Here is a 15,477-nt window from a genome sequence, read left to right as displayed (position 1 = left end):
AGAGAGACAGAGAGAGAGAGAGAAAGAGAGAGAGAGAGATACAGAGAGAGACAGAGAGAGAGAGATTAAGAGAGAGAGAGAGAAACAGAGACACACAGAGAGACACAGAGAGAAAGACATATACAGATGGATGGAGGAGGGATGGAGGGGGGAGAGAGAGAGACAGAGACAGAGAGAGAAAGAGAGAGACAGAGAGAGAGAAACAGACACAGACACTGAGAGAAAGATATACACGAATGGATAATGGATGGAGGGAGGGAGGGAGAGAAAGAGAAAGATATACACAGATGGATGGAGGGAGGGAGGGAGAAAGGGAGGGAGAGAGGGAGGGAAAGAGAGACACAGAGAGAAAGACATACACGGATGGATGGAGGGATGGAGGGGGAGAGAGAGAGAGACAGAGACAGAGAGAGAGAAAGAGAGAATATGAATGGAGGTTTAGAAGAAAAAATATTTGATCACAGGGAGGAGAAGTGAAAACTCAACACCTTCCAGTCTCCATACTTTCTCTTCTGTTCAGTATACAAGGAGAAAGCATTCGGAAAGAAGCAAGATTATGGCTATCTATAAACTAACTGTTTGTCAGAGACAGAAATGCTGATAATGAGTGGGTTGTGTCTGTAGTTCTTGGCTATTCACATCACCCAGGGATGAAGGAAAACAGAAACTCTTGATATGTTTGTCTAGAGAGGTAGGGCTGCGACGGCAGCAGCTAGGGTTCAGCTGAAGTTCAGGGCAGATGTTGCCAGCAGTTTATACTGCAGGAAAGTAACATTGCTTCCGGCTTCTCTTCCAGGATCTTGGGGTCAAGCTGTGCTATGGCATAAGGTGACGATGTCTGTGGGGAAAGAGGCTTTGAGCAGGATGCCTCTTTCCCGGTTGCAGTCCAGTTCCTGGATAAATCCATACCAATAGATGACCAAGCCTGGTCCGAACCTGCAAAAACATCAGAACATGTCATGCATGCCCACAGCAACAACAGTCCAGAAAACAGACGTCTTGGTCTTGGAGGCATAGATAAAAGACAATGTAAGTGAGTATAACCATACCGGCTTGCTTTGGCCACTAGCTGGATGATTGGAGGCAGCTGGGTACAATCTTAAGCAATCACTTAATCCAACTGTTGCTACCTTGACATATCTGTTTCCTTTCTTTGCAGGAGCCCATCAGAGCTAGAGTCACCTGTAGCATCTTTCAATAAAGGGTGTGGGCTGAGGAAATCATGGCTAAGCTGAGGAAGGCCACAACTAAAGGTGAAGCAGTGGTGGGCCCGGAACGCCTGGCTCTGGGAGGCTGGTCTTCTAATATCTCCTGGTACTATCTTAAAAATTAAACTCGTGTACTTTTAACAAAGGAAAGAAAAGAATGTTTGAACAGCTAGCCATGGTGGTCTGCAGTTGTACACAGAGCCCTCAGGAGGTGGAGGCTGAAGAATTGGTTAGCTTGAAGATAACCTGGGCTGCGTAGCAGGGCACTGTCTGAAAACTTCTCTGCAAAAGAACTTAGAAGAGTGGGACAGATGGAGGTTCTCTCTGGCTATCGTGTTTAATTCAAGTATCATTGTGGCCAGAAATATCTTCTGATATTATTTGTGACTTAGAAAAATAAAATCTGTGTGTCAAACTAGGATGCCTCAAAAAGATCTCTACCCAACACTCCATTCTCTGCATCGCTATGTAAACATGGAAATGGTATGCGATCTAACTGTAAGCTTCCACAGAAACAAGGGATAGTCACAGAGATTTGTAACTCAGTATGGACGGACAGAGGGAGGCTTAAAAGCTCAACATGTCTACATTGTGCTCCCCGCGTTTATCTTTGGTTTTGTTAGCAGCCACTGATCCCTGCCAGGCACACCCAGGAAGTGGCCCTACAGACGACTTCACCCATCAGGAAGTTGAGACCTTTAGGCAGGGTTCATAAAGAAGTAATCGCTATCAATCACTTTGCACATCAGTTTCACGTTTTCTCTGCCGAGAGTACTTAATTAAAGGGCAGGGCTACTTTTGGTGTAGTGTTGCAGGAATTTTACAGTGAAATCATAAATTATGAATGTTGGGTTAGTGAAAGGATGTGTAAAAACAGAACTGCTTTTTGTATTCTAACATTACAGCAGGGTGAACCAAGCTAGGCCAAAAGCTTTTGCCTCCCATGATTTATTATCTGCTGTGGCGTACTTGCCAAAACTAACAGTACAGGATGGGCTAAGAGACACCGTAATGCACGGGAACAAGTTCAGTTGGATGTCAAGGGCTGGCTTATTTGGGGATTCACATCAGTGGGTAAGCCTAGTTGTAGTCAAGATTAATTCAACTCTTTTGAGTCTTCCCTGAGTAGGGACAATCTTTTGACCTGGGTCTTGTAAGAGTTTAGGGAAGGGTGGAGATGCTCTCTTATTCCTTAGCATCTCCTAGGAAAAGCTTTCTTTGAAGTAGAAGAATTAAGTTCCCTATGCACTGAGGGTAAGCACCAAGACTTGAACACCCAAGTTCATACCTGGACAAGAGCTGGCTTCTACCTAACAAATTGTTTCTTAGCAAACACACACACACACACACACACACACACACACACACACACACAGAGGCACACACAGACACAAACTGTTCACAATGGGAATACAAGCCATTGTGTAGCTAAACCTCATAAAGAGTTTTAAGAGTTGAGTCAAAGGATGTCAGAGTTATCAAGGCAAATTGGTAAGAGACAACAGACCTGCATCTCTGTGGGCCTTGCGCAGGCAGGTTCTAAAGCATCCCATTGTAATACATCCTCACCAAGGCCCCCATGAATCTGATAGCAAGTGCCATACATTTCTCCACTTTATTAGGCAGCCACTCTGGAGACCACAGTGTTCTTCAGAAAGGCACTAATATTTTTACTAAGGGAGCAAAAATGTGATCTAACCAGTCATGAAGAAGAACAAAAGAATATACGGGCATCGTAAAAAGCAAGCCCAGTATTTTAAAGATTTAATAAAACAAAAAACACACATCACCAGCACTGGGCAAGCAACAGCAGCCTGTACTTTCCCTGAACAGCTAAATCACAAGCCAAAGGACTCAGAGCATGACAGCTCTTTATGAAAATGGCCCTTTCTAGACAGAGAGGCCAGGCTGGGGACACCTGCATGCTGAGGAAAACGGCCTGTTTCATTGTGAGGCAACAGCTGGAATCTGGCAAACCACAGAGGTTTTGGCAAGACGATGAACCTGAACATTTCAAGTGATGGTTCAGGACCAGGATTCCCAAAAGAGAGCAGCCTGGATGTATTCCTGAAACTGCCAGGATTCTACCATCTCTCTATCTTTAAGGTTCTTGTGGGAGTTAAAAAACACCAGTGCTCTCATGAGCTCAAAAATTCTAATGAAAAAAACTTCATCTGATTAGGTAAAAAAGAACAAACACAACTTTTTTATATGTATGGATTGCTAGGATTTTTACATTACACAGTTCATAAGTGACAAAGATAATATGGATTTTTAGAAGGTGACAGGTTTGGAACTATAATGGCAGAGTCGTATCTGGCTTTGCTCTCTTGTCCCTCTCTGAGAGTTCCTTAGCAGCCCAGAGTCCTGGGATTATCAGATGCTGGCAGGACAGATTTTGGACAGTTTACTGTTTAGGAAGGAGCTGACCACATAGAACTAGCCTGAGCTAATGTGTGAGACCATGTCTTAGAGCTTGGATAGAGCATGCTCACTACTGGTGCCGAGCCTCCTACTTTTGGAGGCCCTCAGCACGAGTCTGACTCTTCTCATGGGTCATCATGATTTGACAGTTGCTATTCCCCCCACTGCAGTTTATATTTCTTTGAGGAACAGACATTAGGATGAGAGTTACTCCTAAACAAGCAATCTGTTTATGAATAAAATACCACCAAATTGGTAAATTTAACAAATAGCTCTTGAGAAAGATGGGGAAGATCAAGAGCTTGAAGGGATGAAATAATGTCAACTTTACAAAGGTGTTAAGCATTTTTCTGGCTTCCTGCCACTTTAGGGTACTTAGAAACATTGAATAGGAGATACTGGCACTAACACTGGGTGCTGTTTGTATATCCATCTCCCAGAGATCACCCCCTACTTCATCATTTCGTGTTTTTATTCTGGGACCCAGATGAGGGCAGAGATCACATATTACTTCCATTCATATCCTCAGGGCTTCACAAGACAGTGAAGTTCATGAAGTTCATGACTGACAGTTTCTGGGACAAGATGGAGGATGTAGTCCAGAACAGAGGCCTCAGGCCGCTTAGTACTACTGTTTGCTGCATCAGTGATGGTCTACAGACAGCAGTGCTGGTGGACTCAACATAGCATCATTCAGAATGACCTGGAACAAACACAGCGATGACGTATGTACAGATCACAATGACAATAGGTACATCGACATCTCTTCTAGGCTGAACTAGGTATTAATACGATTCCACGGTAGAAAATTCCACAGCTGACCTTGTGGTGTGGGGTGTAGTAAGATAAGAAGCATTGAAGATATGGCTTAAAATTACCTTCAGTCTATGTGTATAAAGTATATAAGAAACATACATGAATGCTGTTTTGAAACCTGTATCCCATCTCAGAAGATATCTCAATATAGAGTGCAAATGTCCAGAAATCCTAAAGAAACCCAAATCTGAAAGACTTCTGGTCTGATGTACTTAGTATATGGTATGTTCACACTGCTTTAATACTTCCACAACATTTCCAGGTGCCACAGATACTTCTGAACAGTTTCAACATATGAACTTACTTTAACTCTTGTGACAACATCAGAAACTAGACTCAAGTACATCCCCTCTTCTACAAAAGAAGAAACGGGGGCAAAAGGTCATTTAGTACTGGGCTGTCCTTGACTGTACAAGTGGCACGTGTAGTGATCCATTTAACTGAATAGGGTGAGAGAGAAGCAGAATTGAACTAGAAAGTGGGAAGTGCCTTGGTGCTAACTAGACTCTACTAAGAATGCTTTGGACCGTTCTGGGGCCATGTTTACAGAGAACAGCTGTCAGTTCCCAGTTGGAACTGACTTAGAGGAGAATCCTAGGATATCTGGGGAACTGCCAGAATAACAGAGCACGCCTGACCTAGAAAGGAGCATTGCACAGCAACATGCTCTTAGCACAGCAATTTCAAGAGGGCTCTTGGGGTGTTGATTCATGTTGTGTTTCTCTTCCTCTCCCTCTCTCTCTCTCCTTGTCTCGCATAGCTCAGGCTAGTCTTGAACTTACCACATAGCTAAAATGACCTTGGTCTCTCGGTGCTTTTGCCTCCACTACCCAAGTGCTAATATTACAGATAATTACCACCACTCTGAACTCTATGTCATGTCTCTGAAGTGTAAAATTAGGGAAAATTTTAAGGTAGCTAAGATTCAGATTTTTATGTAGCACCCCATCCCATAATTGAAACATCTGAAAACACAAAGTGAGTTGCCTTACAAACCACTGCGAATGGATCTACTAAATCAGGGCTTGGCTTTTATTAATTAAGTTGCTTGAAGGGCTGAGGGCTGGGGATTTAGCTTAGCTGAGTCTTGGTCGGGCAGACATGAGGACCAGAGTTTGATTACCTGTACCATATAAACAAGGTATAGTGGCATGTGCCTATAATCCCAATATTTAAGAGGTAAAGGCAGGAAGGCCAGAAGTTGAAAGTCACCACTGACTATACAATGGATTTGAAGCCAGCTTGGGCTATATGAATTCCTGTCTCAAAAAAAGTAAATCAACTAATATACAAATTACGAATTTGTACACAAATCCTTCCAAATCTTCTTTTGAGAAACTGATCTAGCTACACATACAGGGAGCTTAGTCACAGCCACTCAGATGTAACTACCATCCTCAGATGCCCATGGCCTCCACTGCTCTCTGTGATTTCAGGATGCCAAGGCACTGTGCCATGGCCCTGATCATCAATCACACTTAGGCCATGGAGTTTCATTCTAGAGACACCAGTTTTTTTCCCCATGCACCTCTTCACTGAAAGTGCAGAAGGACAACACAGCCCTCACAAATTCTGTGTATCAACACAGATGGAAGATAACACTGTGCGTGGTCTTGTCCGGCCTCGTTGATTCTTTCCCGTCGTCCACTGGGACCCTTCACCTGTCAGAATGCTTGACCCCTACTCTGGGCTGTAATCTGGACATTCTCAAACCTGGACCAGAGGGCCCTGAGAGGCTGTGGGAAGATTGTAGGAGGTTGGCATACACCAGGCACTGTGCTCAGTTGCTGAGGGAGTGATCTATCTTGTCTTATTTTAAAAAGGTTGATAACAGAATTCACAGCAGATTTCAGTTGCTTTGTATCTTATAAGTAGATGGGATTGAAAAGCACAGCTGTTATCCTATGGGGTGCAAAGACTGTTTTTGTTTGTTTTGAAGATCCGCCTATCTGCTCTAATTGCTTCTGCTTCTTTCTGTTGCTGGATGTGTTGTGCACAGGTGAACAGCATCTACACAGTGACTTCTGTGATATGGGTAACACTTAGTCACATTGAAGATGTGTGAAAATACTTAGCAAACTTGTAACTAACCTGTCCCTGCACATATGTTTTGCCTTCACAGCAAGAGTGAGCTGAAAGGAAAGACATTTAGCAACTGCATCAGACCCCATTCAGAACTCCCTCTACTGAGAGCAGGCTCACCAATGTCATGGACAGGGAAGAAAGGAGCCGCCAGCCATGGTGGAGCTGGGGTTCTCTGTGGGCTGAAGGGAGATGCCATCGCAGACAGATGCCACAATGCCCCCAGTGCTTCCTATATGTTGAAATCCGGGCCTTTGTACAACCAGTGTTTGTATCAGTCAATTTACTGCTGCTGTGGGAAAGCACCATAGCCAAAGCCATTTATAGAAGGAGGGGTTTACAGTTCCAGAGGGCTAAGTGTTCATCATGGCAGGGAGGCAGGGCAGTAGCAGGGATGGTAGGTGGAAGAAGATGCCCAGAGCGCACACCTTCAGAAACAAGCACGAGGCAGATAGAGTGAACTAGAAGACTCTTTAAACTCTTGAAGCCTATCCTAAGTGACATCTTCCAGCGAGGCCACACCCCTCCCAAATGGCCCCAAACCGTGCCACTAACTGGAGAGCTAGTGTTCAAATGCATGATTCTATAGGGAACATTCTCATTCAAACCATGACACTATGATGTAAAAATGGGATGGATCTAAGGATTTGTTTTTACCAGTAAGAAAAGTGATAGGATGTCACTTCTAAGATTAAGTTACACAGGCTTGTGATCTCCATTTTGCTAAAGCTCTCTCTACTGCTTCTTTTGCTTATATGTTGAAGCCAACTGCTATGTGGGAGATACTCGTATGGGGAAGAGGAGCTGAGCATGGTCTCAGCCGCTTAGGAAATGGAGAGAGAGAAACCCTCAGGCTATCTTTATATGAGACTGACACTGCACTACTACAGACTGGAAAAGATGGAGACAGAGGGCTGTTGAGGGACAGGAAGTGTGATGTCTAGAGCCTTGCTGTACTTCCACTGCTAATTCAGTGAGGCTGTGAAAATGTGTGTTATTTTAGGCCACACTTTTATAGACAATTGCTATATAGCAATTGAGAGCTAAGGCAAATATTCACTGTAGATATGAGGTTAAGTGTAATCAACTTTTGTTCTTTGCATATGCAGCATTGAGGGTCCTGGTGGGTACAGATTGGCTTTTCCAGTCACAGATGAGCCTTGGATCCATACAGAAGGAGATTATCAGTAAGCACCAACTCCACACATACAGGCAAGCCCCTGTTACTGAGCAACTCCGTGTCTCCTGCTGTCAGAGCTTCTTGGCTGTGCACCAGTCCCATGCTTGCTGCGTGTCTGAGAAGCTGGTGTTACACACGGAAGAGTTTGTTTGCTTTTTTTTTTTTTTTTTTTTTTTTTTTTATAATTCTGTGAATTTGCTGTTACACTTGGTTATATACAGTGTCTAAAACTGCAAATGTCAAGTATGTGTTGGGGCCAAAGGGTGTGAGAGGCAGGTTAAGGTGGGACACCAGTTGGCTGAAATAAATGACTAGCAACTGGGGAAGAGACATAAAAAGCCACAGCAGTGACAGTCCATGGCTGTTCTGTGTTGGAGCAAACAGACTTTGTCTCTCTTAGCAGATGCTTGGGACAGTCTAGGAAAAACAGATGCTGAGGACATTTTGTTCAGTTTTAAAAAGGCAGTAAAAGCAGCAAAGTATTTTTAAAGACTGTCAGCAAGAGCATTTAAAAAAATGTCCTTCAGGGAGTAAATTCTTAGTTTTCCAGAAAAACTGGGCTATCCTCAGATGGTCCTGGGGATTGCAGACAGCGAATGTTTCATATGTTTCATAGGATATGGGATAAGTCCCATCGATTTTGTAATTCAGGTGAAGATTTTCTACGACTACCCAGGGAATCCATTTTATCAGAAAACTTGGGTTCCCAATTCAGGTAGAACATGCTTTCTTTTTCTAACCCAGGGAATGAAAGGGTCTCCCTGTTGTGGCTCTCCACAATTCTGAAATGTAAGAACTCTTCAGGTGGTTTTTAATAACTTACAGAGAAAGGGAGGCCTACTAGTTCTGCATAGCCATTCATGGCCATTGAAGTGCTTTGAATGAGAAATGTTCCTCATAGTCTTGGGCATTTGAAAACCCGGTCCCCTGTTAGTGGTGCTGTTTGGGAAAGACTTGTTGGAGGAATGATTTTACCAGGGGCAGGCTTTGAGATTAAAAAGGCTCCATAACTTCTATTTTCTTCTCTCCACTAAAGATGCAAGCCCTCAACTGCCTGCTCCAGCTGTCATGCCTGCCCGAAGCTAAGGCACCACATGGTGACAGGTCATGGTATTTCATCACAGCAACAACATAGTTACTAATACAATCATCCTCATCCAATAGATGAAGAAACTGGACACTAAAAGGGTCAGGCTTGAACCTAAACAGTCTGACTCCATTGCTTGCTCTTATAATGAGTATACTATACTGTCTCTCATTACATCTTGTGTTTACTCAGGAATGTATTCAACAGAGATTAAACTTTGAAAAATATTTACAGTGCCTGGAAAAGATAAAAAAGCAGAGTTAGTACAGGGCCTAGGAGCCATCTGTCTGAGAGGGATTGCTCTTCAATAGTTTTACATTACATTTACCTAGCTACTCAGTTAGATTTGAATAACATCATTTGGGAAGTACATGGATGAACAACCCATAGCTCAGGTTAGAAAAGAAAAAGAAAATGATTGCATTTGAGGAAGTATGTTTAAAGTCTTTGTTGATCAGGAGGAAGTAAGCTAGGGAGGGACCATTGCATCCAGTTCAGAGAAGAGAGATGCTTCCATTGTGAAGGGGCTCAGCAAGACACTATCACAGTGTGTGCAGATCAACAAACAGATGTCTAGAGGAAGTTATGAGAGGCCAAGAAAGCAGAAGGCTAGGGGGGTCTAGGAGGTGGGTGTGTGCTTGGTTTTTCCTCTTCCAGAAAAGGTTCAGACTTCTTGAATAGGGTTGGTATTGTGAATTTTAAAGTATGTATGTATGTATGTATGTATGTATGTATGTATGTATCATTTATCTATTGGCTCCTATGTCTATTGTAGAGATGTATCATGGCTGTGTCATTAAATTGGTGCATTTATGTTTTCAGGTCTATAAGAAAAAGATATGCGTATATGTATATATGCATGCATGCATGCATGCATGTGTGTGTGTGTGTGTGTGTGTGTGTGAGAGAGAGAGAGAGAGAGAGAGAGAGAGAGAGAGAGAGAAAGAAAGAGAGAAAGAGAGAGAGAGGCTATGTATTTAGAGATTGGAGCTTCAATTAAGCTTCAGTAGAAGGATGGCAAACAATGGTATGACTGATTAACTTGTAAAGTTTCTTTTCATGAGAATCTTTATCAAACAACAAAAACAACTTGTATTGATGAAACAAGTTGTACTGAATAGAATCTTTGTTCCCAGCCCAAATCTTTGATTTCAAATCACAGTCAAACAGAAAAAAAAAAAAATCTTCTAAAAAAAATGGAACAAAAAAAAAAAAAAAAAAAAAAAAAAGAAAAAAAAAAAAAAAAAAAAAAAAAGAAAGAAAATTAGAAAGAGTAGAGTTCGGAGAATCATACACACAATACACATGCAGACCTACACTTTCTGCTCTTCTTGGAGTAGCTGTGTGGGGTCTGTCTATCTCCTGAGGATGTGTGCAGACATATGGCTGAGGACACAGCCTGTTTCCCAGCCCAAGAGACCTGCATGTGGTTCTTATGAAGACACAGTTTTCAAACACATAGTTCAAGATGAAGGAGAAATATAAAACATCTTGTAATTGTTTTAAAATAAACTTTTATGCCGTTTATTTAGTTTTTAATCTGCATGTTGTAGATTGGCTGTGCACTTGTTAATCACTGTTGTATGTATCTCCAGACAGAGTTGTAAATAACTTTTCAGTCCAAGTGAAACATGCCTGCACGTGTTTATGTGGAAAATATGTGTCCTTAGGCCTGTGTGTAAATATGTGTACAGTGATAACAGATTAGCGATCATGTAATATTACATAATAAAGTCTGGCACTATGGTCAATTTAATACACAGTGCAAATATTCCTTTTCACAGTATCTAGGCATGAAATAAAAATACAATAACTTGGTTCAGTTACTTTTTTGGGGGGGGGGCTTGGCAGAATCATGATTGTAAATTGAAATAACTGAAGAAAGAGAACCCTAGTCATGGATTTTAAAAATACAACTTCAAGCTAGGCCAAATAATGTATGCCAGGAATCCCAGCACAGGGTAGGTGGGAAGTGGAAGATGAGTTTAAGACCAGCCTTGGATTCACGATAAGTTCAGGGGTAGCTCCGGCTACATAACACCCTGCTTCAAACACAAAACAGAACGACAGCAAGAAAACACCCTAAAACCAAACCAAAGTCAACCTAAACTTCCCTCACAAAAAAAAAAAAAAAGCAAAAGTGACAACTTCACCTTTTCTATGCAACGTATTTTCTATAAAATTAAAAAATAAAAAAGTAACTAATATGCTGATTCATTCAGGCTGTCATGCCACACAGAAAATAAACAGAGTCCTTTATATGGAAGACAAGCTAAAACCATATACAAACACAATCCAAGTGACCTGAGATTCTCCTCCATGTTTCCATAGCTAGACAATGCCAAGTCCATACCAGATTACCTTGAAAAATAACATAGTACCATGAAGAGAAACATAGTACTAATTTTCTTTATACTATGCTGGCTATTCTTAGATGCCATACTTGGGGGTCTTTCTAACTAATTGATTTTTTTTTTTTTTTAATTTGGAAGAGGGAGAGAGCAAAAGATCTTCTTGAGTAGATGTTTACTTCTGGCCTGGGTCACCTCCTCTAAGCTGACCTGACGGGAACCTATATATAGGCTTGCATGTTCAACCTGTAGAGTAAGCAATGGGTCAGGAGAGAAAAGGTTTTCTCTTAAAGTGACATACAATTTCATAATGATGTTGATGTTGTATTTATTCATCTCTTGGTCCCTTTAAATTTCTCACAATGGTTCCATTAGGGCTGGAGAGAATGAAGTGTATGTAGGCTTAGGGTTCCCAAGAGGCACAGGAACCACTGGGGTAGTATCTTCTGAGATGATTAAGGCTGGTGGAGGCACAGGCTGGTATATTTCAAACAAGGATCCCAGGAATGGGAAACAGACGCATGCTTGGATGGGAAGAATTTGGAGCAGCAGCAGTATGGCGAGGAGAGTAAAGGGAAACCTTCAAAATTCACATTGGGCCAAGGTCACATCCACTTTGAAAGCGCCAAAGCTTTCAAATGAGCGAATGCTTCAGGCGCACTTGGGTGCAAATCACATCTCTCCACCTAGAATTTATTCCCAGCCTTCTTCCAAAAGTTGGGGGTGGTTTACAAAATTGGTTGTGTGAATTATTACATGTTTTCTCAGTTATTTCCCCAGGGAAACACGCCAAAGGCAAACCCATCATTTCAGCTGATTTAGTGTTTGGTGTCAGAGAATTCATAATTGATATGACAGGCATAATGGATAGTGATCACTGGATTGGGAAAGCCTCGGCTGACTCCCCGCAGCCACACTGGTTCCGACCACTCTGCCCACCGACTCGCCCTGGTAAGTCCTGCGGTTATTTCCCAACTTCTCCTGTCCAACTTCCTGGATATTAGAGATGCAGTTCTAAATAGTTTATTATACAGTACTGCTCATGCAGTTGCTTCCCCCTCATGTGGACTTTTATTGTCAGGACTAGGACAGACAGAGTTTCTTTTACTTTGACTTAGTTCGCTAAAGATCACAGGGTAACTCAGAGTTCAGTGAGACATTTATCTCAAGGCACAAGGAGATTTATAGGTTCTGAATATATAAAAGTCTGCTTTAAAAAAAATCAGAGTCTTCATCCCTGCAAAGTCAAATAACTAAGGGATCAAGGCTGATGTGCACTTGCCCTATAAATCTATCATTAAGCAAGTGTGATACAAGGCTCCAGGTATGCAAGATCCCAATTTGCTCCAAATGGGTAGTTAAATTGTCTCTTCTTTACAGCAAGTATTTCATGATAAGGAAAATCTCTGTGGCTAAACAAATCGTATCCCCGCCCCTACAACACCCCCAAATAAAACTGTTCTGTTTTCCATCATGGAAGAAAATGCTAGAAGTGAGAAAAACAAATTAGAAGCAAGAAGAAAAAGATCAGGTAAGTGAAAGTGGAAAAAAAATCATCCTGCATATGCGAACGTCTGTGCACAAACACACTCATATGAATATGTTTGATAGCTATCAAATGTCTACTTTTAGAATATAGGCTGTCTGAGGGCCACTCATATTTCAGGGCACACAGGATTCAGTCCATGTTTGTTTGGTTGGGTGTGAATCCGCAAATGCACAGGAAGACCCTGTACACTTATCTCCCAAGTCAACGCCTAACAACACTTTTGCTAATATGTCTACCACGCAGGGAACAGAGTCTGTCTTTTAAGAGCAAGAGAATAAGCCTTGAATTAAGGCCGAGTTGTCCTTGTCTGCCTGCTGTGAATGCTGGTAGGTAGGGTCCCTGTGCTTTGTAGAGTGTCATGCTATGGTCTTTGGCCTGGAAGAAACCAAAAGTACTGGTCCTGGAAGGATGCCTGTTGCAGGTTTTGCTGTTAGGGCTTGTGGGAATTAGTTGTTAAGCAAAGCAAAGCAAAGCAAAGCAAAGCAAAACAAAACAAAACGAAAACCCCAACCCCCTGAAGCCGTTGCTGCACACAGGTGGCTTTTAGTTCTTTTTAGTTCTTTTTAAATACAATCAATTTAGGTAGGCTTTTGTTTACAGTAGCTCTTATCTAGATGATAAGGTTGTAAAAACATCAGTCAAAATGAAGTACCACTGTTCTCACCCGTTTTATTTTTATTTCCCTTTCCAAATACCTTAAGGTGTTTAAGATGAGTGAAGGAGATATCAAACTATTACAGTGAACAGATGCGAGTGACACAGGCTTTGCCCTTCTTGAACAACAAATACCATCCTGGAGTGCTGCCTCACACAGATTGGCAGAGGCCTGCAGACCTCAGAGCTTCACTTTTCAAAGCAATACATATAGTCTCTATATAATCTATCTATCTATCTATCTATCTATCTATCTATCTATCTATCTATCTATCATCTATCATCTATCTATCTATCTTACCTATCCATCTCTCTCTCTCTCTCTCTCTCTCTTACACACACACACACACACACACACATACACAAACACACACACACGTTGATCTTTCCACTATTTCCTACAGAGCTCTTTAAAAGAGAATCGTATGGCTTCTATATACTGGTATGAGGCTTTCAATGTGTTTATAACCTGTCTTCTCCCATAAATAGTCATATGCAATAAGATGTCAGAACAGAAATAAAAAGAAAAGAAAAAATGCAAAGAGGAAGGAATGTGAACTTGGAAGGTCAAATTTATTGCTGTAAATAAATTTCAGTGAAGGTGCAGGCTGGTTAGATTCTTAAAGGTTTAACTTAATTAGTGCTGGAGTCACAGAATGAAGCCATGAGCCAGGGATATTACCCAGTGAAGAGGGACACTGCTGAGGGGCTGAAAAAGGCCCACGGGGTGCAGGAACCATCCCGACCAGGAGGACACTGGAGGCTAACAGCAGGGCTGCTCTTACAGGAAGGCCGGAACTCATCAGTCCTGGCCTTTAGGAGCCCAGGAACCAACTGCTACCTGCTTCTCTTTCTGATAGAACCAGAGTACGGTGTTCTAGTCAGTGTAATGTCCCTGAAGTTAACCCAGGATGGAGTTCACTTCAGTCTTATTTTTCTGGTATGCTAAAAACTTTGAGTCTGGTAAAAGACACAACTATTTGACTATTTCTTTGACTCAAGTGATATCAGCAATAATTATAAAAACATAGCCATAATCCTAAGAGCCTACTAGTACTTATCAAGTATTTGATATGTCCCAGATATTCTTGTCAAGCTCTTCGCTACCTTTATGTCATTTAAAACAAAAACCCTATGAGTTGGTAATAGCAGCCACATTTAAATTTTGTTTTATTATTTTATGGGCATTTGCATGGAAGTATATCTCTGTACCATTTGTGGTAGTAGCCATATTTACTAAGAAAGGATCATAAGGTTGTGTGGAACTGGGTATGATGAACGAGAGGATTACTACTGATTAGCCATTTACTATGTGCCTGGTCCTGTGTTAAATGTTTGTACATGCGATCTCAGCTAATACTTGCAATGAGCCTGCCAGGTAGAAGTGATAGTTAGAAACAGAGGAAGTGGAGGTAGTGAGGCTGGTGTATGAGTTAGGGTTACTACAACTGTGGTGGAACACCATAACCAAAACAACTTGGAGAAGAAAGGGTTTATTTGGCTTATACTTTCACATCACTGTTTATTACTGATGAAAGTCAGGACAGGAACTCAAACAGGGTGGGAACCTGGAGGCAGGAGCTGACTCAGAGGCCATAGAGGAGGGCTGCTCACTGCCTTGCTCCTCATGGCTCACTCAGCCTGCTTTCTTAAAGAACCCCGACCACAACCCAGGGATGGCCCCACCCATAATGGCCTGGGTCCTCTCTTCATCCCCTAATTTTAAAAAAATGCCCTACAGACTTGTCTGCTTACAGCCTGACCTTTTGGAGTTATTTTCTCATTTGAGGTTCCCTCTTCTCAAAAGACTCTAGGCTGTCAAGCTGACAGAAACCTAGCCAACAGGGGCTGCATAGCTTACCTATGGAAGAAGATAAAGCAAGATACTGTCCAACTGAGATGCTGACCCAGACCTGACCCATGTAGGGCTCCTACACTGAGGAATGACATCACGGCATCACACTGCTCCTGTGTCATGACTCTCCCAGATAGTCCGATCCTTTGAAGCCTCGCTCTGAAACCTTTCTCCCTTCCAGTTTGAAGGTAAGGGTCTTCTTGCCTTTAATGCAGTTGTTTTAACAAAAGACTCTTTTATGGTTGATATATCCTTTTTTTTTTTTTTTTTT

General features: G+C 42.0%; 1 protein-coding gene across 2 annotated transcripts in view; it reads right to left on the bottom strand.

Moving 5' to 3' along the window:
* Positions 1–335: 335 nt before the first annotated feature.
* Positions 336–15,477, bottom strand: part of CUNH15orf41 (chromosome unknown C15orf41 homolog) — a 196,482-nt gene continuing 181,340 nt past the window's right edge. The window contains exon 11 of one of the 2 annotated variants that reach the window (XM_031371403.1): positions 336–936. In XM_031371403.1, the coding sequence (XP_031227263.1) occupies positions 807–936 (130 nt within the window). In that variant the 3' untranslated portion in view covers positions 336–806. Of the gene's footprint in view, positions 937–4,269; positions 4,336–15,477 lie in introns of those variants that run through there. The other variant, XM_031371404.1, reaches the window with a different exon arrangement.

Source organism: Mastomys coucha, unplaced genomic scaffold (assembly GCF_008632895.1).
Source record: "Mastomys coucha isolate ucsf_1 unplaced genomic scaffold, UCSF_Mcou_1 pScaffold15, whole genome shotgun sequence".
In the NCBI taxonomy this organism is placed as follows: Eukaryota; Metazoa; Chordata; class Mammalia; order Rodentia; family Muridae; genus Mastomys; species Mastomys coucha.
This window is presented reverse-complemented; position numbering and strand designations above follow the sequence as displayed.